At 37.3% G+C, this 25,553-nt stretch overlaps 1 protein-coding gene across 1 annotated transcript in view; it reads left to right on the top strand.

The window, feature by feature from the left end:
* Positions 1-16,782: 16,782 nt before the first annotated feature.
* LOC120789957 (myosin VIIA and Rab interacting protein) overlaps positions 16,783-25,553 on the top strand; it is a 103,367-nt gene continuing 94,596 nt past the window's right edge. The window contains exon 1 of the mRNA XM_040127177.1: positions 16,783-16,907. Within this exon, the coding sequence (XP_039983111.1) occupies positions 16,795-16,907 (113 nt within the window). The 5' untranslated portion in view covers positions 16,783-16,794. The remainder of the gene's footprint in view (positions 16,908-25,553) is intronic.

The following is a 25,553-nucleotide window of genomic DNA, read 5'->3' as shown; positions in this document are numbered from 1 at the left end:
TACTAACATCCACTGCTGTAGTTGTGTATGGTATATCCAGGAGATATAGCAGTTGTTTTCCATCATGAGAGTGATTTTCCTTGGCTTCTGCTTTAACTCATTACTCAACCCAGAGGACAATTAGTGCTTGTTGATTAGCTGTAACAGAGGAGATGGCTTCATGACTCTCTTCCATCACTGAAGCCCTATCCACCCTGGAGATTTCTGAGAATGCATTTATTAGATGTAAAAATGCCAAATCCATCTAGCTAGTAATGAAATGTAAATATTATTAAAATGTGAAACAAACTTCTCTTTTTTCCTTTTTTCTTCACCTTACTCCCACTGTGAATAACAGCACAATACATGAAGTGACTTACTATGTTTGTTTGGTGTTGCTTTGCTTTGTGAAGCTTTGTTTCCAATAATGCAATGGCCGCTCATGGGCAATTAGTCATGCTGAGTAGGCAGAGGCTTCACCTTCACCTTGTCACTGACAAACACAAGACAAAGTATGTTCAAATGGAATAAGCAGAGCCACTGAAGACTGAACAAGCCGACCTTAGTGGAAGGAGAGAAATATAGTGCTAATCTTAGCAATATGAGATAGACAGCAGAGGGCTTATCACACACATTATTGTATGATTAAAAGCAGGATCTTAAATCCAAAATCAATAGTCTGACCCAGAGGTCTGTGGTATCACAGGCCTGTAATACTTTGATACATGAATAAATTGTAACAAATCATGCACTTTACTAATTATATTCCAATGAATGAGGAATAACAGAACATTATTTATGGGCATGTTCAACATCTGACTCACTGCTTTATAACCACTTGCATTTTATAGGGTTAATCATGTATGATTCAACTTAAAAGAAGTCAGTCTTTTTTTTTTACTGTTGAAAATCATGCTCTTTATGTCTTAACACATGCATATGAACGTATTTTCAAATTACAAAAAAGTTGGCAAGGCATCCAAATTTACCATTTCTGTGAGGAATGTAGTCCATAAAGGTGAAGGTTGAATCTGAACATTTTCTGACTTTCTGAGTTGACAATGGTCACCCAAAGAAGTAGAATCAATTATAGGATACAAAGAGCCATAAAAGGTGCACTGGTTCTGTCAAGATAAAAAAGGAAACATTCACTCCAGAAATGTTGAATTTGAAAGTGTCATGGTCTCCCCCTCTGAACGACTTTACGCCTGAACTCTGTCATTTTTTCCTGTTTTATTTTGAAAGTACCTTTTTTTGTGTGTTTATGGTTTTCCTTCCTGTCTTTGTTTTTTCCACTTCTGTGATAGTCTGCCCCGCCCTGATGTGTTTCAATTGTTCCCAGTTACCCCTGCCTCCCTTGTATATTTAAGTCTCTGTGTTCCCTTCACTCCTTTTCAGTTTGTCCGTGTATGATCCCTCGTGTTCCTTGTGTAAAGACTCCTGTTTTGTTCCTGCGTTTGCTCCCCAGTGATTTCCTTTTGTGCTTGCAACCTGTGTGGAGTACTGTCTTCTGTTCATGCGCTGCCTGTTGACTAATCTGTGAGTGTGTTTATTTTGATTATTAAAGTATCTTCATTGCATTGACCTGCATTTGTGTGTGTCTGCATTTGCGTCCGTTTCCTTGAGTTCCTGGTTGCACTGTGACAGAAAGAGGTAGGGCAGTCCCATTGGTCAATGGCACGTTTTGTGTCAGAAGTGATTATACACCTACAACTGCAGTTTTCTAATTATCAGAGGAAGTGGTCTGGCCTTAAAGCTTATATTTCCACTATTAAAAAGGCTGGATTTATACACTGTATGTAGATTAATATAGATCATGGATCACTGAAGAGTGACAGAATGTTGAATGTCGCAGATGCAAAAGCAGGTTCTCTTAGGTAAGTACATCTGATGCACCTGCTGCCTCCCTGAAACAGAATATGTCACTGTCTTTATAGCATCAGTATGCTCAGTGAAACATTTTTTTCCCTAGAGGTAGGTTTAAAAGGAAGGCACTCTTTGCTTTCAAAATGACTTATTCTTAGTGTTAATTGTTGGACTGATTTACAATTTGCCATTGTTATGTCATATAATAATGCATTGGAGAGAACGCAAATATTCAAATACCATCATAAAATGTAGTGACTTAAATGTAACTATTTTTAACCTGCTGCTTTTTCTACAAATCATTGACTGTATTTCGAAATGCAGTAGAATTACTATAGTTTAAGTACATGTTAACATATTTAAGCAGTTCTGTAGTGCCCCAAAATCACCACATTTTGGATATAAATTCCTAAAAATTTTATTATTACACCACAAGCCACAACCCACCAAATTTAAAAACACCCTAAAATTTGTTAATTTTTTCTTTTTGGTGCAGATATTTGTATCTGGAAACATGCACCAAATTTGGGATATAACGAAATCAGGGATTGTGTCTTTACATAAATTATGAAAACAAGAACAACCAAATGGAAGGTTATATTTTGGAGGCCCCCTGGTGGCTGAGGTTTGCTTATATCTTGTCATCTCCAGTGGGTATACACTTGACTGGTTGGTAATAGTAATAGTACAAATTTTTGCCTGTCCAACTGAATCACTGTTACAGATTTCTCTGACAAAACACCCATGAATCCATTCACAATGGCTGTTAACATACACTTATGATTCATTGACCATTTATAAGGTTTTGAAAGCTGACATTTGGTTGAAGGATGAGATCATATAGTGTGCAGTGAAGCCCACAGAATAAAGGAACCTGTACTGCAAACATTCAGGCTGGGGAGCTATAATCTGTCTCCAAACAAACAATAGTACTGAATGTCACGGCAGACAATACCCACACATATACACATGTGCAGCACAAGACCATTGTAACTCCAGCATGTGACATGGATAGAAGGACCAGAATACTAGCAATCATAACTCCCTGGCAGGCTTTGAGAAGTCCCAGGCTGGGAAAATCCATCAAACATTGTTGATACATATCAAGGCATGTCATGCTGACCTGCTTACGGCATTTTTGTAGGCTGCTGCTGAAAATAACTACATAAATATTCCCTCTTCCGAAATGCAGGCTTGATGGGATTATTAAAGAGTGCAAATGCACATACTCTCTTGTAACAAGCTAAATAACCCTGGCTGAAATGTTAATACCTACTGTACGCAGTCTTTTTGAAATAGTAAAAGGTGGGTGACTAAGTCAAAAAACCAAGAGATCATATTTTTATTCACGTCAGAGCCATGGATGTGAATGCAGGGTCATACAGCAAGTGACTCAGCAGCAGAGCATAAGCATAAACACCAGAATTACTGGAGCATGAAGCTTTTAATAAGCTTTACTCCAACGTACAGTGTATGTGAGCAGTTGCCTTAAGGTTGTAGAAATGTGCTTGTGACCAGAAGATTGCTAACATGAAACCTTAGAATGACCCCAAGATCCTCACTGGAGCTATTTACTTACCCACAATAGAATTCAATTTCAATTCAATTTGATTTATATAGCGACAAATATTAACAGAGGTTATCTCTGGGCACTTTTCATATAGAGCAGGTCTAGACTGTACTCTTTATAGTTAAATTTATAGAAACCCAACATTCCCCTATGAGCAAGCAAGATGCAACCAAAGGGAAGACTTGATTTGTACTGGGACTGTACATACTCAACAATTTTCTTTTCTTCCTATTCCTATTTCTTCCCTCCCTTCCTATTCTTCCTATGACAGTGACAGCTACTCTGTCCTCCTCTCATCCCTCTTCTGCTTGTAGTTCACCCGATTAAAGTCTGTCACATTTGAGTTTCCTCTACCTTGCCTCTGTTGTCGTAGTCCACTGGCAGCCGGGATGTTGTAGCTATATTTAAAAAAATATGTTTGTTTCCTGAACTAAAGCTTACAGATAAAGCAAGTAAAACTGCAGTTTAACAGGCCAGATGTGTGTTATTTAAACCTCCAAGCATGAGCGCTGAACCATAATAAGCACATGCATTTTAATGTGAACCACTGAACATCCGCTATGTAGTCATATTTGCTAAAGTTAACAATTTGAATAATCCTGGCCTGTGACCTTCTAGCGGTATTTACCACATCCATATATTTCTACACTGGACTGATTCTAGCTGGCATGGTAAACAGAAGTACAGTATTTGGTGTGTGTTAAAATGTATATAAAATTTGTATATATAAATATAAATATAATATAAATGCCAAGCCATGCCATGAAGTGGCATGACACAGTTTGGGCACCCCTGGTCAAAATTTCTTTTACTGTGAATAGCAAAGTGAGTAAAAGATGAACTGATTTCCAAAAGGAATAAAAGTTAAAAATCACATTTCTTTAGTATTTTAAGCAAAATTACCTTTTCATGTCCATCTTTTAGTTTTTTCTATTTATTTTCTTCAGTTTTCTAGCTTTTTTTCTTCAGTTTTTTTTTCATCTTTAGTTTTTACTTTTTAGTTTCAAAATAGCCATAAAGGAAAAGGGCCCCGAAACAAAAGTTTGGGCACCCTGCATGGTCAGTACTTAGTAACACCCCCTTTGGTAAGTATCACAAATTTTTAAATGATTTTTGTAGCCAGCTAAGAGTCTTTCAGTTCTTGTTTGAGGGATGTTTGCCCAGTCTTCTTGCAAAACACCTCTAGTTCTGTGAGATTCTTGGGCCGTCCTGAATGCACTGCTCTTTTGAGGTCTATCCACAGATTTTTGATGATGTTTAGGTCGCGGGACTGTGAGGGCCATCGCAAAACCTTTTGCTTGCACCTCCTGTGGTAGTCTATTTTGGATTTTGAGGTGTGTTTAGGAGTATTATCCTGTTGGAGAAGCCATTCTATTTTCATCTTCAGCTTTTATACAGACAGTGTGATGTTAGTTCCCAGAATTTGCTAGAATTTAATTTAATCCATTCTTCCCTCTAACAGTAAAATGTTCCCTGTGCAACTGGCTGCAACACAAGCCCTAAGCATGATTGATCCACCTCCATGCTTAATGGTTGGAGAGCTGTTCTTTTCATGAAATTCTGAACCTTTTTTCTCCAAACATACCATTGGTCATTGTGGCCAAAAAGTTCTATTTCAACTTCAAAAATGATGAATTATGAACTGAGGAAACAGCTACCTGAAAACACTTTTCTATCTTCTTATAGCCTTCTCCTGCTTTGTGGGCTTCAGTTTTTTAAATTTTCAGTGTACTAGGCAGCTGCTTAGAGGGGCCCATGGCCGCTAATTGATGGGTAAAGGTATGAGGAGTCAGAGTATTTATCAAGTTTTGAAATTTGCATTGTGCGGCCTTTCCTAACCATGACTGTGAACAAGCCAAAGCCCGAACAACCTAATTAAGATCTGAGACCTTTGTAAAAGTTATCCAAGTGGTCAAATCTGTTGGGGTGACCAAACTTTTGTATGGTGCTCTGTTCCTTTCTTTCACTCTAAAATTGTACAGACCAAAAATAATACACTAATTTTGTTAAAAATATTGAGAAGAATGTTTCACCTTTAACTTTATGCCTTTTGGAGATGAGTTTATCTTCTACTCACTTAACTAACTAACACTTAACTGTGGCTGACAAATTGGAAGAATCCTGACCTTACCATGTAGCTTGCAGTTAGCAAGCTACATGCAGTTAATGTACATGCAGGTAGCAGTTAATGTAAATGCAAACAGTGTGTCCCAGTGTGTCTGAGCAGACAGGGATGACCACACACAGGAGGTAGAGAGAACTACAGAGAAATATAAAATATGATGAAAAATGATGCAATGGATCTTTATGTCAATCTTTAATAAAAATAATATAATTTCACAATGCATTTGACTGAATGTACTTACTTACTTAATGACTCTCTGTTCTCTGGGTTTAAATATTTGCAGCACATTTAGTGTTTGTTTTATTTGTGTACATGAATCAAATACCTAAGATTACAGAGAGACTTCCCACTGTAGCAGCATTGTGACTGATTCTGTACATACTGTATGTACTGTAGACTAAGGTTATGACTTGAGTGGGGCACACAGGCTTCCAGCATACAAGTCCATAATGACTCATGCATTTTTATAAGCAAAAATAGGGTCCAATATGCAGACTATATGACACTGAACAGTTTTCCTGGCAGTATCTATTGTAAAATACATCCTTAATTAGACTGAGGATAAAGAAAACATCAGTTCAGCTTGATTTATAATCTCTACAAAGTAGCCTCTAATTGCAGTGCTAAGAGAGCTCTTTAACTTGGTAAAATTTACATTGCTGAGCGAGTACAATAGCCCAGACAGTGTTTCTTCAATGCACCACTGTCAGCGTTTTCCCCCTGAAGGCTGTTCACTAATAAAGAGAACAAACAGCCAAGTTTTCTTCCTCAGTTCACTGCTCTGATCTGCAGCATCACTCATCACTGGTGCTCTGCCAGACCACAGCTCAGGAAGAAAGTGGGTACTCAAATGCAATTTGGGTAATGTTATGGTGTGAGTATATTTAGTTTGCTCAGATTGATAGACAGATTAAAAAAATCTAGTTTATTCTTACAGTAGGGAGTGTCAGTGATAGACGTTATGGTAATTTTATAAAATAGGAAAGTATGTAAACTTTAATTTGTCTGTAGTAGAATGTGTAGTTACAGGATTAGATTTAAGTTAAATAAATTAGATAATTAAAATAGTGGAATAATGTTTGATCCAGCAGACAGAGGCTGGTGAATCTGAGCAACAGATGTTGGACTAATTTGGATGTTTTCATCTCTCTCTGAGGTTTATTGTACTGCGACTAGCTTTGTGAATGGAGCAGCCAGCCAACACAATTCCTTCCCCTCCTCCTCCTCCTCCTCCAAGAGCAGCAGTGCCAAATTGGATCGCAGGATGCCTTGGTGCCAGCAGGAAAAAAAATTGAATTAGATATCAGATCAGCCAAGCACGGAAACAGGCTAAACTATTATTGGTTTCCAACCCGCAGATTTCCCTCATAGCTCCATCCCGAAAGCGCTCTGTGTCACCACGAATGCAGGAAGAATCAAGGTTGGGTGCCAATCCCTCACCTCGCTCGACGTGCGCCCTCCCTCCTCCTCTCTCCGTGTAATACAAACCTCGTGATCACCCATTCAGTGGTGCTTGCGTCTGCTGCTTTGGGGATAAAATAATGAGCCGACTTGCAGAGGGGCAGCCAAGCCAAAGGTGTCAAGTGTGACAAGACAGGTGTCGCGGAAGTTTAGGCTACACTTGCAGGGGCGTATCCCTCCGCGTCTTTTTTTGTCATTATCTGGGATAACGTGAAAGAGACTGTAACTGGCGGTCATCCGGCACCCACTGATCCTGTGTAAGTGATTCTCCACCTCAACTCACTGAGAAAGATGAATGTTAGCCTGTTCCAATGAGCAGAAATTAAAGGAGATTGAAATAGGAGCCTCAGTGTCAGCTGTCTGCTTTAGATGTGTGTTTTAGAGCGCTTGCCTGCATACCTTTATGTGAAAATGCATATTTCTGTGAAATTTCTTTTTATCACATCTTCACTGCCGTTTTGCTGCAAGCTGCCTAATTCACTGTCCATTTAGGTGCTAAAGCTGACATATGTCACCGCGGGATCATACAGTCGTCACTGCAAGCTTGGCAGTCTGGATGAGAAGAATAGGTGCTGGTTTTAAATGAGGAATATGCGGCATATTTGCGGGATACGAGTTGGATTTAATCAGGTCAATTTGCCTCACAGCTCGACACGATCCAGAGTACTGAGCAGAAAACTAAAACCAGGTTAGGAGATGCAAAATGTGACTCGTCTCTTTGAAAGGAGACACAAACACGTTTCGACTTAATTACAAGGAGCTATTAAAAATAAAGTCATGTTTTTTCTCAGAGCCATTGTTGCAGAAAACCTTTAACCCAAAGGAATGCAAGATGAAAATCCCGATTTGGCAGCTCCTCTGAGTGGGTGTACATGTAGGTAAACAGGGCTCAGTGCAGTTTACTTCAGTTTTTTTGTTTTGTGTTGAGGACTGTCACCTGTTGACATTATAATACCAGGTAATCTTGGGAGGCTTTTTAGGGGAACACCAGGAATACACCCAGCCACATACTGGATGATTTAGTCTGCTATTCTGAGTAATTCATTTAAGGAAAATAAAGATCACTCAGCCAGAATTACAACCCATTCTTAGTATTTGCGTTACAGTACATGCACAGTGACTCAGAGGCAGATTCAGTTAGCATCTGTTTTGATTTTAACACTTCAGGTCAAAATGTGTTTGCATGTACAGTATGTGTAGTATATTTGCAGTGTGTGTCTGTCTTCGCAGCACTCTCACCTTGCCAGTCCTCTCTCTTGCTCTGCATAGCGTGGTAATTGGGCAGGTAGTGGTGGATGTGACACAGCAGGTATATGTTGAACAGTGACAAATAATCTCTTCCTCACAGTGGGAGCATTCAAATCCTCCATTGGGGATTTGAATGCTCCTACTGTCTAATATTTGGGTACAGTAGAGGAAGTCAGAGTCTTTATTTGGTGTGTCCTCACCAAATATGATATCTGTCAAACTAAGCAAGTAAAAAAGCCCACTGATATATATTTTTTGTGGCATGACCTAAGTTTCATTTTATGAGTATTAAAATGTTCTTATTTACAGTGTTGCAGCAAAAGTGGCTGCTGGGATGCAGTTTGTTAGGCACATCTTTATCCTAGTGCCTATTGACTGAAAATTATATATATATTTTTAAGAAGAGGCCATAATACATTTTTAACATTACTAGGAAAACACAACAGCAGTATTAGAGTAGGCCTTTTTTACAGCAGACATTTTGACTTGTCATAGTAGAAAAAGCACAGGTCTTACTAATGACATTAATGGTGGCTCTGCTCTAATCCAGTGAGCCAGTAGGCCATGACAGTGTTACAGTGCCCTATCGTCCAAATGTTAGCAGTAGAAATGATATTCAGGGTATGCATGTGACATCTCCATTTGTCACACATACTCACACACATTCAGTATCTACAGGGTACATCTATATTGGACAATTGGTACCAGAACTTGGAGCCAGGTACATTGCATTTTCAAGAAAAAGCCTTTAAAGAAATGCATGATATAATGATAGTCTTTAACTCTGTTTATGATGCTTAAGTGTACTTCCCATGTGTTAAAATAAGATGTATAGGGCCATTAACTGTCTGGTATGCTGTACTGGTCATCTTTCCAATAGCCTTAACTTTTTTCAAGACATCACTTTGTTTTTCTTTCATGGCTTTCCCTATCAATTGCAGTCATCATCATTGTGGGTTTATTACAGTGGTGATGAAGAAAGTTTTATTACATAAAAAAGTGAAGTCAGTGCACACAACCTGTTGGACTGTTACCACTATTGGTTTATAATAATAGTGACATTGGCTATCATTATGCTAAGTTTGCTATTCCATCAAGGATGTTAAGTATAAATGAGGTTCCTTGGCTGATTGGTATTCTCATAATTTCATCACTAACGAAACGCTGTGTGCTGTGCTTCTTACTTTATAGCTAGTCCGATGGTGGAGCAGTTGGAGGAATAGAAATCTGGACTGCAGTATATGTGCCCTTAACTGAGGGCTGAACTACGTCTATAGTCCACATTCTTGTTGCTTCTCTTTTCTCTTTGAAGACTTCCCCTAATATAATTTTCACAGATAGTGGTCATATCTTGGGTTGCGAAAACAACTTGAGCACCTATGTTTCTGCTGTTATGTGGCTGCTGGAAAACAAATGACCAAAGAGTCAAAGAAAGGGTGTCACACGCACAAACAGAGTTTGGTTTTTAAAGGACATACAGTGAGCTATTCCCAAATATTTTCAAGAATAGTGTAGGCCAATCTCCAGCAAGAAATTTCTCATTCATAAATCCATCACACACACTCTCTAATGCAGAATACCACAAGGAGCTATAAATGCAGATATGTGAAGTCGGTTCACTGTATTCACCTTCACTCCAAAAAGTCATATCAGTTAAGTTGTTCTCAATTTCCTTCCCTCTGGCTGTGACGAAACGTTGATCCAACATAGAGTGTCTAAAACAAGCAGTTCATTTAGTGCTTGGCTGCACCTGCCCTTTAAGCTCTCCAACATGGCCTTGTCCTCAGCTTGCCCATCCTCTGCTATCTCTCTGAGATGACAGACAGCAGCAGAGCTAAGTGCTCTGCCCCATGATGTAGAATGTGGTGTTTTTATGTGTGTTTGAAACTTAATTGGAATGATTTAGTGTGAGTATGTTCATATTTTCATTGAAGACGTGGTTGATTGATGAGCATGCTATGTCCTTTGGGGAAAAAACAGGTTTCTGTTAAATCTCCTGAGAGATGCTTCAGTGTGACCTTTTTTCCCTTTTTTCTCTCTTTCTCAGCACTGAGAGTGTCAGTCTGAACATGTAACTCTGACAGTATTACATTGCCATGCTTCATTGTAGTGCCAATCAAAATGTGACAGCAGTGACCAAAGTTGTATTTTTATGTTTTGTAATAGATGTTTTGCATGTTTCAACTCAGAAAATTATGCTGTTAACAGTAAACCGCTTGTCTTCAAAATTAGTTCATAAAGATTGTTCAAAGTTTACGACTGATAAAAAATGAGGTATTGCAGCCTTATGAGTTTACAGAAAATAAAAGTGAAAATAAAACACAGAATAATTTGAACAGGATGATAGACTTTTGACAGTTTCAACACTAGAAATGTGTTAAAAATGTATTATTCAAATTTGTATTGATTATAGCATTATAGGTTATGGAGAAGTTAAGTGAGACAAAGAAAAATAAAATGAAAAGAAAAAAATGTAATTTGAATCAGTACTATGTGAAAATACCAAATAATGCATGTCAGGGGATCATGTTACAATGTATTAAATATCGGGTTCATCTTATTTTGGGCAAGGATGGTACTTTGCAAAGGACTTTTCATGACATAATTCTTTTCAGTTTACATATATATATAATATAGTGTGCTAATTTGGATATGTCCTTAGTAGCTGTGAACATTTTGTGCAAAGAGCATGTGTGTTGTTTTCTGTTTGCAATGGCTCTACCATTAATACATAATTTTAGATGAATTGCGTTAAGAAAATGTTCTCAGGTTTTCTGTCTTTCCCTAAATCTAACTATACTGTAGTTGTCATGTGTAGATATTGCAGAAATTGAACATTTTTGAAAGACTTAAAAATGTCAGCACAAAATATAATGAAGGTTTGCAAATTTCACTGAGAAGACTGAGCAAACTGGTGAAGCACTGAACCACTGAGGCAGTCTCCAGTTAGTGCCAGATAAAGTGGATTTTTCTGTTGGTGTAGTCCACACTCTGCTCTACTGTATATAGACTGATAGCTCATCTGTGCTATTGGTGGGGGTGTGTTAGTGATGCTGCAGGGTGGTGACACTGCTTCATTGGAACCGTGGATTTGAGACATAATGTGCATATGTTTGTGTGTGTATACACTGATGCATATATGTTTGTTTGCATCTCTTTGCAAATTGTCATAAGTGAAAATGGATTTGCTGTGGTTAAAGTGTCTGTTACTCTCACAGACATAAGTGATGCTCCATCCCAGTCCTTGACACTGCTCACTACAAAAAGAAGGCCTGAATAATTACCTGCCCTTGTGGCTATACAATAATGGCCATATAGTATTGGTGCATTAATCTCCTCTATTCATTAGGAGAATAATAGGGACCAAAGACAAATACTTTATGTCAGTAAGTCACAATTGTTGTTGTAATATGCACAGCAGATGACATGCGTGCCATGTCATTCACTTAAGGATGGCATATGAGGCTTAAGTTATTCTAAATCCTTAAAGAAACAGTTCAACATTTAGATGTTAGATGAAAAGATTGATACCACTCTTATATATGTCTTATAAATATAAGGCTACAGCCAGCAGCTGTTTAGCTTAGTTTACCATAAAGACCAGAAACAGCTAGCAAGTCACTGCCTCTGTCCAAGAAGTAGCACATAACCCCTCATAAAACCACATTGTCATTTTTACACTTACATTTTTGTATGAATCAATCAAATGAGATATGATATAATGTTCCTTTGTTTCTAATCTTTATGCTAAGATAAGATAAATAGCTGCTGGTGTTATATCAATAATCTCATCACTTGACCATCTAATGATAGCCATGATTGAACACTTTTCTTTTCCTCCTTGGGAGCATTGCCTACTAAAACAGTTAAGTTAGGGTGACACCTTTTTCACACCAGAAGGACATCATCTTACACACCAAACAACTGCAAATGTGACAAATATTGACATCATGTTCATCTCATTTGCTCTTCAGATTCCTTCTAATAGCTACAAAAACTAAATAATCCTGTGTAATTAATTCCACAAAACTTGCAATGCTATTTGCTATTCAAAAAGGGAAGGAACAAAGGACTGGGCACTCTCCAGACAGACTGTACCAGGTTAGTTTTAGCCAGGCAAGTGAGACATGAACAAGGACTTGTTCAGTGCTTATTCAGATGTAAAGTACAACATAGCCTAATATTTATGTCATTATTTTTTTTTTTATTGTTAACAACCCTCAAACTGTAAATACATGCAGCTATGGAACTGGGATGGAAATAAATATGGAGTGCAGAGGATAATACACATACTTTACTTTCTATAAAAGGAAGTGTCATAATTGCACTTCATTTGAGCATGATTGGTGCAGGCATACCGGCTCAGGTGATATAGACAAATCCATTGCCTAAGATACTGTATGTAGAATCAGCCAGATTTGGTAGAAGTAGAGGACGGACCACCTGAGGTTGTATTTATCTTAAGAGAGCAAAGGACTGAAGGTACCTGGGAGCCATCTTATGTTCTGAGAGCACATATTTGATATGTGTGGGCACATACTGCCACATGTACATCCACATGTGGCTGAGTGAGTATTTTAACATTTTGTGTGGAAAAGGTAATACTGTCAGACTGGGTATCCTTTCCAGAGGTGAGGGCAAGGTTTCTTATCACACCAGCTGAATGAGGAGCATTGAATGTTAATTGTATTGTGACAGTCTGTATTTACACTGTGTGTTACCAGATATCTGATACTGAGAGATTTTACAGTGTATTTTACTCTTTATTTTACTGTGTAGATGCTCTAGGAAACCCAGCAGTGGTTGATAATATTAAAATATATTGTACTTGGATACTTGAATATATATTATACTACTTTGGAATATATTATTGTCTTTGGAATAAATGGAGCTGAATCTCACAGTAACAAATATAGTGAACGATATTGCTCCCTACATTTTGAAAAGTAAGACATAACTTGTTGGTGTTACACTAGCTCAATTATTGTTTCTGTTCTTGAAATGTCAAATTTGACAAAACTGAACAGCTGTTTGTCCTGGTACAGGCACTTAGCTGAAATTAGGGGAATGAGGAATACGCCGAACGAGAGTGTAAGTGCTCTGTCGATGATCCTAGTGGCCCAATAATATAACCTTCTGAGTCATCATTGCTTGCTCCACTGCCAGTGCTCTCCCATCTTGTTTAGACTCTGCAGTTAATGGACCTTCTCCTTCTGTCCGTCTCCCCATCTGTATCTGCTTCTCTCTTCCTGTGTTTTATTTTTATAGGCAACCCTTTGATCTTGCCTCTCCATCATCCTTTCTTTACGTCCTACTCTGTTTGCATTTCCTTATGTCTTTCGCACCCCACAAATAGCAGGTGTCAGGCTTATTTTTAAGTTAGTTCAATCAAAAACTAAATTAGATTTGTGTCCTTAAAATATGAACTCATTTACTGTAAAACTTTTAGAGCCCTGAATTTTAAATACAGAATTTAGAATATCTTCGGAAATAAATGCAAATTAACAAATTTGTATAATAATAATATTTAATAAAATGTTACTGAACAACAACGAAAAAATGCTCTCATAAAGGTAAACAAAAAATACAGACATAAAATGTATGCTTGACAGAATTATTGGCACCCGTTTGATGAATTTAAATTAGTTCCTCGAAAAGCATAATTCCGAAGGCTAAAAGGCAATTGCCAACGATGTTGAAATCCCTGTTTCAACAGTTCATAAAGATATCAAGAAGTCTCACAGTCACAAAACTGTTAAGACACTTTCAGGACATGAAGAAAAAGAAAGAAAAAACTCAATGAAAGAAATTTGCAAAGGTTGGTGCAGATTGTTGAAAAAAACAAACATGCAAGACATCAAAAGAGCTTCAGGCTGTCTGGCAATCTGGAGTGGTGGTTTCAGCCATGTATGCCCCGACTAAACTAAGAAGTGCTCCATGGGTGAAGGCCAAGGAGGACGCAACTATTGAAAGAAAGGAACAAAAAGGTTAGAGCAATGTTTGCAAAAACTTTCATAGACAAGCAACACTCTCTCTGGGATAATGTTCTATGGACAAATGAAACCAAAGTAGAGCCCTTTGGGAATGCAGTGCATCAGTTTGTTTATAGGTGACAAAATGAAGCCCATAAGGAAAAGAACACCCTACCTACAGTAAAAGATGGTGGAGGTTCTATCATGCTGTGGGACTGCTTTGCTGCCTCTGGTGCTGGAGGAGTTCAAAGGAATGATGAAATCAGAAGATTACCAAATATTTTAGAGCAAAGCACAAATCCAGCAGCACAAAAGAATGGTTGAAAAGGAAAAGATGGACTGTTGAAATCTTCTATTGTAAAAAATACTCCTGCAAAAGTAAATGAGCTTGAACAGCTAGCAATGGAGGAGAGGCAGAAACCACCAGCAGACAGGTGCAAGAAGCTTCTAGATGGCTACAAGAAATGTTTAGAGGCTGTCGTTTTTGCCAATGTTTCTGCAACCAAATATTAGTGAAGGGTGCCAATAATTGTGTCTATATTACATTTTTTGTTTGTATTATTTCACGTTTATGCAAGTTTTTGTTCGGCAATCTTCGAAATTTTATGAAAATATTTTGATTATACTTAGAATTTATTTCTGAAGAAATTCTAAGCTCTGTACTTAAAATTCAGGGGTGCCAATTATTTCAACCAGGACTGTATTAAATGTGATTTACAGTGCATTTGACTATCGGAAAGTCAAATAACACACAAGATTTCACTAATATGCTGTATAACTGAATATCTTATTTAAATAAAGAAAATACACTAGTTAATGTTAGGTGGGTAATTGGGTTACAGCTAAGTGTATACATTATCTTTACATTAGAACACCCACGGTGTCACATGCCAGACAAGATGACCCATTCCAAAAATAAATAAATAAATAGATAAATAACTACATCTAAGTTACAGGCTCCTGCACAAAAACATGACATCTGTTATGTAGCCATTGTGTTTGTGTTTGTTCACAGAAGAAGGACTTGTGCTCTTCACAGCTATCTGCTTACTTTGCATGTTGTATTCAAAAATAAGATATCACACAGAGGGCATATGTACCATTCAGCCACAATATTAAAACTTTTTTTTTTTAGCCACAATAGTTGCTAACCTACCGCCAGTGCTACCCATCAACTTGCACAATAATCAAGTCGAAGTTTTTTGTTTGTGCTTTGGTTTATTACCAAATATCTGTAAAAAAAATATGCACCATCTTCATTGTACTTTGTGTTTTCTGCTAATTATCAAATTTTAACATACTAACATGCTAAACTAATAAGGTGAACATTACAGTACATCTGCTAAGCATCAGCATGTTAACATTGTCATAGTATGTACAACAAGTCTATCACACTAAATTAAGATGGTGAGCATGGTAAATATTATTGGAGCTATGGTGTGGCTGTGACTCTACCTAATTAGTATTCAAAAGATTGCAATGTGATTGTAAAACAATATATTGTTCATTTTGATAAGTGATAATGGGTTGTCACTTGATTTTCACTTTATTATTTTAGTATTATTTTAGTACCGTGTTGTCAGCAGTTGGGATCATTCTTTGTTGCTAAACATTAGCATCTGAGCATTGTCATAGGGAGAATGTTAGCATGCTGATGTTAGCATTTAGCTCAAAACATTACTATGCCTAAATACAGCCTCACAGAGGCACTAGCTAGAGTGATGTGCAGTTGTGCCTATATTTGACCAGAAAATTTTCACCAGAAAACTAACCTAATTGGGGGGCTGTTGTATTAGACTTCATTTTAGTTTTTGCTAGGTGTACATAATGAACTGTCAACTGAGTGTATTTGGAAATCACATTTTAAAGATCAAGATTACTGTTTATAGCATAGAAACAGCCAATATCACCATACAAATATTAGAACATTTTGAATATATTAACTTTGACAAGGGCAGTATAAGTTGTTAGGGTTAACATTTTTTAATAGTTTAGTTTATTGCTTCCTTCCGGGGCAAGTTCAAATATCAAATTAACAACCTGAAATAGTAAAAAGAAAAGTCTTTCTAGCCACTACACTTTGGTTTGGAAACAAACCGTAATCTAAATTTAAGCTGCTCATAAATGGAGGTTCATGCTGCAGGCAGACAACTGCATGGTGTCACAATATATTCATGTAAGTCATAAAGCAAACATTGCAGCATTATATGCATGGCAAGATAGTGCCTTTTCAGTGGACCTTTTTGTTAGATTCCTGTTGTAATTGGCTTGCTGATGTGAAAATGTGACTGTTCATTATATTATAAGCTGTGCCAGAGACCTACTGATGTCATAATTCCTTATGTTATAGAGGTTGATGAAAGTCATAAATTACAGAATACAAAGTATACAAGAGTTATTTAATGTTTAGCTCAAAAAGAGCAAATTGACTCCATAAATGCACACACTATCAATTTCTTTGTCTGTGTCTTTTTCTCCAGGGTTGTCTCAGCCTTGGCCCCCAGAGCAGTAGTGCCTTTGCCTCTCCTCCTCCTGCCTTGGACCAGCAGCAGCTCAGTGTGTCGAGGCCAGGTATGATGGGCCGGAAATTGGACCTGTCAGGCCTGACGGATGACGAGGCGGAGCATGTCTTGAAAGTGGTCCAGCGGGACATGAAACTGCGAAAGAAGGAGGAGGAGAGGCTGAGGTGAGATGGGATAACCCTGCCAGCACTTTTTCTAGTATTTTTACACATTTGAAACATACATGGTGTTTGAAAGGAAATTAGGAGATGACATTCGCCTGTGTGCAGAAATGACCAGATATAGTGGTATGCAGCTGGCTCAGCTGACAGAGGCACCTACCATATCTTGCAAGTGTCTACGGTTCAAATTTCTCTCCTACATGATCATATCATTTTATTACTTAAAAATAATCTAATAAAGCAAGAAGCTTTTAAAAGATAACACGTCCCAGATGGATTGCCATGTTATTTGAAAGTTGACTCACCCCACACTCAAACAGTGATTATTCAATCATAGATTAGGAACTGTAAAAAGGTACAACAGATCTGTCAAGCTTTGGCTTTCTCCACATGCCAAAACAGTGTGCATGGGACTGTAGTAAGAGTGATTAGAGTGTTAGAACTAGTTTGTGCTAGCTAGTCACAGCTGATATCATTTGCTAGCCACAGTCAATTCAGCTGATAAAATTCATAGTCATTGGCTAGAAATGAGATACCTTCTTTAAAATACTTTTGTTTTAAATCTAAGGCCCACTGTTTCAAAAATTACTGTAAATTTTGAATAGTAAATTTTCCACTGGTAGCATTGTATATGCAGTATGTTAGAATGGAAAGCTAGACTGGGAAACAAAGCTTAGCAAATAGTCAATTGCAGGTTTTAGGCAAACCTCCGGAAACAGAAGGCTACATCTGCACGTCTTACATCATGGTAAATGTAGTCATAATGCATTATCTGTTGGTGAAAAGGGATGGCTTTACTTTTGGGTGCTTTATTTCATGCTTTTCTAATAACTGCTCTAGGCACCAAGCATTCCTCAAGATGAGTGTTTGTCTTCCCAGTCATTCTAGCAGCAAATCCAGCAATAATTATGACATTTTGAGTCAAGGTTTCAGTAAGACAAAACACTTCTGTCTGTAAATAGTGTAATTATACTATGGGCTTTGGTTGCCATTTATAATCCACAATATTCCATTTACTTATCGGAGCTTGTAATTGAATTCTGTGTTGTGACATCTGATTGAAAGGATGGAAGCATCTAAACAAAGCTACTATGGAGTTCTGAGCTGCAGTTACTTCATGATGTATTACCACAGAATCTGAGGCTGTAAGGAGGAAGATACTTGTCTTGTGTTTTCAGCTTGTGGGCTGTCTGGTCTTTTGGGGTCAGCTGGGCCTGGTCTCAGGGCTCTGCTCCAGTGTCAAAGCTTTGTACTGTGGGACAAGTAGTGGCCCGTTCCTCCTCCTCCACCTTCCCCACCCCCATGACAGCCCATAGTCGGAGGAGATTCAATTTGGTTGTGACAAGCCTCTATGGGGATTTGGCCGTCAAATGTGTGGTCAGATCAGTGTGTCTGCTATGTGGTAAGTTTTAGTATTGAAGCGCCAGTATCTAATTTCACACACACACACACACACACACACACACACACACACACACACACACACACACACACACACACACACACAACACACACACACACACACACACACACACACACACACACACACACACACACACACACACACACACACACACACACACACAAACACACAAAAATTTCAAAATGTTTTTTGCTGCATTTTAAGTGTGGTTACACCCTATAATTTTGTATCATAAATATGCTCCTTTGACTACCTACCACAGCATCAGCTATTTTGTTGTGGAGTTTGATATCTTTCTTCAAGTTCAAGAGTGATGTCATTGTTTTTGTGTTCTTGACTGGATGCCATGACTGATTAGGTTGCTTTACTTCGAGCACTTAACATGTTAGCTGTACTCTGAGGAACATAACAAAGTTGCGTCATAAACCAGAGAGCAGCCATGTTGAATTCATGTTGAAAACTAAACCAATTTTCGCAGAATCAGTTTCAAAGCAAAGACAGTGTATTGCCAAATTACTGTGCTGTAAAATGTTCTCCCACCAAGCTGTCAAATGATCAAAAATAATATTTATAGTGCATTAGGAAAGTATTCAGACCCCTTCACTGTTTTCACATTTTATGTTGCAGCCTTATACTAAAATCATTCAAATTCATTCTTGCCCTCATCAATCTACACCCCATAATGACAAAGTCAAAACAGAATTTAAGGGGAAAAAAATAAATAAATTAGCAAATTTATTGAAAAGGAAAAACTGAAATCACATTGATATAAGTATTCACACCCTTTTACTAAGTACTTAGTTGAAGTACCTTTGGCAGTGGTTACAGCCTCAAGTCTTCTTGGGTATGACACGACAGGCTCTTCTCTGCAAATCCTCACTAGCTCTGTTTGGTTGGATTGGGACATGGAGATTCGGTTCCTGTTCATCTCTCTTACCAAGGCCCTTCTACCCTCGATTGAAGAATTATGGAGGCCAGCGCACTCTTGGGAACCTTCGATGCAGCAGAAATTTTTTTTTTGTAGCCTTCCCAAGATCAAACACACTTCGACACAATCCTGTCTTTGAGCTCTGCAGGCAGTTCCCTCGACCTGATGGCTTGGTTTTTGCTCTGATATGCATTGTCAGCTGTGAGACCTTATATAGATAGGTGCGTGCCTTTCCAAATGAGGTTAAATCGATTGAATTTACCACAGGTGGACTCCGGTCAAGGTGAAGCAGAAACGTCTCAAAGATGATCAAAAGAAATGGGAGGCACTTGAGGTAAATTTCAAGTGTCATAGCAAAGGGTCTGAATACTTTAGTCGATTTCAGTTTCAGTTTTTCCTTTTTATTAAATTTGCAAAAAAATTATAAAATTCTGTTTTCGCTCTGTCATTATTGGGTATTGAGTGTAGATTGGTGAAGGAAAGAATTAATTTATATGATTTTAGCATAAGGCTGCAAGAATGTGAAAAAAAAGTGAAAGGGTCTGAAAACTTTCTGAATGCAATGTATGCCTTTTAGGCTGTTATTACTACTGTTTATTGCAGAGAGATTAGTAAATTAATGTTAATGTAATCAAAGGCATATATTTATTAGACAACAGTTTTTCATAAAAGCAACCATGCTCTTTATTTTCAGCCCTACTGAGTTATTATGACTTGTTAGATGCTTTAAAAGCAAAGTTTCCAGAGCTGATATTAGATGCAAACCGACAGTCAAAGTAGCATTTTTTAGCTTTGAAAAAGGCTGATGTTTTGTACAATTAGACTTCCGACATAAAGATTTTTTCCTTGTTGTTTTTGTTTTGCTATGTCTTTTTACCGTTACTGTCAGATTTTTTTTGCTTCAACAAGCAGTGCCTCCTGAAAATCTAACGGATTTCTCTTTTCTCTCAGCATTGGTGTTTGTCACACTTATCTGTTCTATTTGTGTAATTTTTTCAGTGATGGAAAAAATAATCTAATCCTTTTAGCTAGGTAAAAGTAATGCATATAATAACAGACTGTAAAAATACTCAAGTACAATTAAAAGTTTTAAAATTTTACTTGAGCAATAATTTAACTGGCAAAATATAAATAAACTATCAAAAGTACAAGACCCCTTTTAGAATGTTGTATTATTATACTGTATATATAATATTATATGCAATTAAACACAAGCAGTATTTGGACATTGTAGAGCCAGTTTAACCATATATGTATACATGTTTTGTGTGTACTATCTCTATCTGCAAAGTACCTAGCAACTATAGCTATAAATAGTATTTCAAAATTGCCCTTAAGTTCAGTATTTGAGTAAATGAAACAATTAGTTGATTATTCGATTAGTTGATCCCCAGAATAATAATTGGCAACAATTTTGATGACAACCTAATTGTTTAAGTCATTTTGTAAGAAAAAAATGCCAAAAACTCAGTGGTTTCAGCTTCTCAGTGTAAACATTTGATTCTTAGTCCTCTCTGATAGTAAATAGAATACTTTTGGATTTTGGATTTTTTTGGTCACACAAAAAAACAAACAATTTGAAGACATCACTTCAGACTCTGGAAAATTGTGATGAGCATTCTTCACTATTTTCTGACATTTTACAGACCAAAGGATTATAATTATTTGTGATTAAGAGAAAATGGCATTTTGATCAATAATGAAAATACAGCCTTACATCCCACTTCCACTAACTGATATTGAATTTCTGTAAGAAAAATACTCCACCCTCCAACCAGAATCAATAGGCTGTGTTATTGTAAATGAATCTTTTCTGGTGGAAGAGCGTGTCTTTTCCATCTCTGGTGTTAAAACCTCAGTAATTTCACTGCATTCCAGTGTATCAGTGGACTAATAAAATCAAGTGGATGAGATTCACTTGAAGATTTGAAGTAGTAACAAGTACTTCTTACTACTAAATATTGTTATTTAATTTCATCTTAAACATAAGGACATGTCCTCAGTGACTTTCAGGCTCTGGTGGCCTCTTGTGAATTGTGTTTTGCATCAATCACATTTTTTTTACTGTATCTGATCAAAGGAAGAGTGTTTCTGTGATGAAATTTTTTTACTTCTGTTTTATACAATGCAGCTACTTAAAAGAGCTAATGTCTAAGCCTCAGCTGGCACTTTAAATGCTCCATTTTAATTATCCTCCATGCTGAATGATATGAAAGGTTGAAACACTTAACTGATATTACCTTCTGTCTAATAAATACTGAACTATAATAAATATGTAAATAAAATGATGCATATAGCTATAAGCCTTGTTAATGACAATTTATGTTTTTTTTTAATTGTCTGCACTTTAATACTTTTATCATTTTGTGAGGGACTTTTTATCACTATGTTCTATATTATTATTATTTCAAACTGCACAACACATAAAAAAGAAACATGACGTTGGAAAAATCAATATTCTTCCAGAAGAACACGACTACTTTAACAGGACAATACAAGTGTAAAGGCTTTAGTGTGGCATTTTTGCTTAACTTTCTTTTAGAGTTTTGGATTTTGCACAATTAGATTGTGTACAATAGAAGAAAACAGTTATCAATCTTGGTACAGTATTATGTAGTATTTGGAAAATTGGCTGGCTTGCTTGGTCTGCAACTCATTGGTCTACAGTGTATGTGATGTATCAGACAATCCTCATTGGCCACTAAAGATGAGTCGTCTGATGTTGCTGTACTGAAGCATGGAGTAATTCAAATGCCGGTTCTTTGCCTTCTTTTATTTTCTATCGACGTTCTCCCACTGGGTCATTTAATTTGCCATTTAGTGTATCTTTTCACTTTTACGCTGATGACACATCACTGTGCTCTACTATGTATTCAGGTAAACCTAAATGATTCTTCTGTAGTATGAGGGACTGGATGTTGTACACTTTAATTAAATGATGAAAAACCTGAGGTCTTTATCAATAGCCCTAAAAGCATTCAAAAGACAATGCAACAGGAACCTTTAGCTTTTAACTTCAAATGGGACTGTAAGAGTTAATAGTCATATTTGAGTCTTGTCTCAATTTTCCTCATGTATTAAAATAATCTGCACATCCTTGATGCACCAACAGAGGTGTTTTTACTTATGTTACCTGATTAACCCTTTTTTCAGGACTGTGTGGGTGTGTACAGACTGAGCTTGACTTATATCTCCTTGACTCTCCTGTTAGCTTTCTTTCACCTTTCAAGGGCAGGACAGCTTAAAGGACATTTTGACATGTCACATTAGGAAAAGCACAGGTGTAAATAATAAAATTAATGAAGCCTGAATTTCATGTAGTCCCTTCAGTTTCAGGGTTGTGGTATTACTGGCTCACTGTCACCCTGTCATTGCTTACTGAGACACTTTAATGGAATGGAACCATTGTTATTGATATCACCTGTGGTTTCCCTACTATGACAAGCCAATATATCTACTGTAAAAAGGCCTCTAATATACAGACTTTGGTGACCTCAGATGCAGTTAATCCTGCAATAGCTCCGCCCGCATCACCCAGAATAAGTCAAGTGTCGGCCTCTCACTATTAAAGGTACCATATGAAATTCTTAACCACTGTTAGTACTATGGAGAGATGTTTTTAAGAGTGGGTTCCCATTTTCTTAGTATCTTGTACGCGTTGAAAGTTGGTAGCGGTAACATGCCAAGAAATGTAGCAATGTGCTAACAAGGGTGAGGAAGAAGAAGACTGCTAGCAAGCAAAAATGTATTTTTGTATTTAAACAATGTAGGTTTTAGGTTTTGAATTAAAATAAGAAATAAAAATAAATAAAATAATTACAAATAATCAAAAAAATAATAAAATAAATCTGCGCTGCCAATGTTTTATGATGCATTTAACACATTTATTAGGCCTCAAAAATATACAAAATGAAAATAAACATAGCAAACATGATAAATAATAAACATACCTGTATTTTTTACAAAAAAAAAACATTTCACAGATTACCTACAACTGCCAGTGGAGTTTAGAATTAAATCTAAAATGATGGTAATTACCTATCAGACAGATGACTTTGTGAAGTCTGTAAGTACATTTCTGAATTTCACATTCACACTGGAGGCATTTCATTTCTGCTACCTGGATGTCCTAAAAGCTTGGCTTAAAATGATAGGAGACTGTGCATGTGCTTTTCGCATAAATCTGGAACTTTTTTTACCTTTAGTTGATTAGATTTTACGGAAGTGTTGCCTCTATTGTTTATGTTTTCTGTGGATCGGTTCTTTTTTGTTGTATTCTTTTGTCCCTGTTATTATCCTGCATGTTTGATGTTTTCCCCTAATGGTTTGAACTGTGAAACACAGTGTAACCTTTTTGGAATATAGAAATAAATCTTTAGTAACTTTTGTGTGCATGCTCTCGCTCTGCTACTGAAGGGTGTGAGTGTAATTCAGCCAATTAGAGATGGTGAGAAGCTCAACCTCTGGTCTCCACCGTGTCAGTGGCCATCCAGCTGGAGAGGCTCATTATGAAGCAGCAGGAATCTCAGGGGAGCACAGACGTAGGCCTTCTCCAAAAAACAGCACAAGCACTCCCAAGGGAGACAGACTAGGAAATGTTTAGATAGAAATAGCCATCCACCAGTGCATCAGTGTTTCTGTGTGAGCAGTGACAAGATGGCTGGAACTCCAGCTACTATTGACTCTTATGGGTAATTTGCTTTCAGTGTTAAGTAGGATCCCCCTTACACATGTATCTGGCAAGTCCTGGTATGGATAAACCAATTACTGTAGCTGTAATGCTCACTCCAAAACTTTAGTTGCTGCTGTGAAAAGTATATCTTTTGTATGAAAGGCTCTGCATTTCTTTGGCTTCGTTGCTGAAGTGCTGAATAAGGCAAAAAAAATATTTTGGAAACTGAACAATGCTCCGTGGATAAGTCTCAGTTATTTGTGAAGCTGTGGGCCGGTGCATTCGATAGTCATTCTTTCCCCAGTGAAATCTTTTTCTCTTTCTTTGTGTGGAGTAATTCCTGGCTCAAGGATGCAGTACCCCCTCCCATAAAAATTGTACCCGCTTATCAGAGGGTGATATTTTGCTTCAGCAGTTTTAATTTGTCAGTAAACTGTGAATGTTTTGTAAATAAAGTTGTGATGTTGTGTTCAGACAAGTGAGGCTGAGCACAAACCACAGACATTCTTTTTTTTAAATCAGAGATCTTATTATTATATGAATTTGTAGCTTTAATCAAACCATTTGCAGCTGTTATTGTAAGAGTGACTTTTTGTACTCAGTGTTTGAATCTGTACACTTTATTTGATCAAATTTCACCAATGGGTGTAATATGTGTCATGCATACAAAGCCTTTAGCTTTTTTTCTGTCTTTTTCTTTGTCATTTGTTGTTTCTTTTAGCTCTGGTTAATTTGACAGGCATGCAGACTGGTGCAGGGAGTAGGAGTCACACTGGGAGGCCAGGATCTTTTTGAAAGAAGGTGGCAGAGGTTGTCACTCTCTCATGGCTGAAGCTGACCTCTATTTCCTCCTGTATTTATCCCCTTTCCTCTTTGACTGGAGGTGAAACAAATATAGCCCTCTAGAAACAGGACAACTTCAAAAAATGTATCTTTGAGCAAAGATAAAAGTCAGTCAGGTTCTGTTCGGCTCTTTGTTCATGACGCTCAATAAATTTTTGTAATTGGATTTCAGAGAAGAAGCAGTCAGAGGATATTGCCTTTAGTCGCAGGACAGTCCCTTTGAGCTGCACTGCTATCTCCTTTATTAAAGCAGCACTAAATGGGGACAGATCAACTTCCACTTTCAAGCCTGTGGTCATGTCAGGCCTAAGGTCATGTTCTTTCATAGTGTATTCTCAGATTTCAGTTTAGGGGTTCATTTATTAAATATTCCTTCTCCAAATACAGTCAGTAGACAACTGCAGAATATTGAATAGTCTACATTAACTTGATGATGTTTCTTTAATGAGGCTGGTTTCCCAGACTAGTGAACTAATGACCCCGACTTCCAGAAATCGTCTAACTAGCCCAGCGCAGCTTTATGAGTCGTTGAATAGCTCCATTGTGTTAAACAGACATGTATTATTCCTTTGTCCTCGGTGTCTAAGGTGTTTATTCTGTGCTATAATCCAGTGTTGGTCCCTATATTAACATGTGATGTTCTTTCACATGAAATAGCACAAAGCTGCAGGGATGTAATGTGTAACAGCACATATTCAGAAGACTTTTAACAATAAAACAGCTTTATGAGGCTAATCACCTCACCTCCCTCCATCTTTAGCATGAATGTATTTCTATGTGGCA

Source organism: Xiphias gladius, chromosome 5 (assembly GCF_016859285.1).
Source record: "Xiphias gladius isolate SHS-SW01 ecotype Sanya breed wild chromosome 5, ASM1685928v1, whole genome shotgun sequence".
NCBI classification, from domain to species: Eukaryota; Metazoa; Chordata; class Actinopteri; order Istiophoriformes; family Xiphiidae; genus Xiphias; species Xiphias gladius.
Note: the sequence above shows the minus strand (reverse complement) of the source record. Positions and strands in the feature narration are given on the sequence as shown.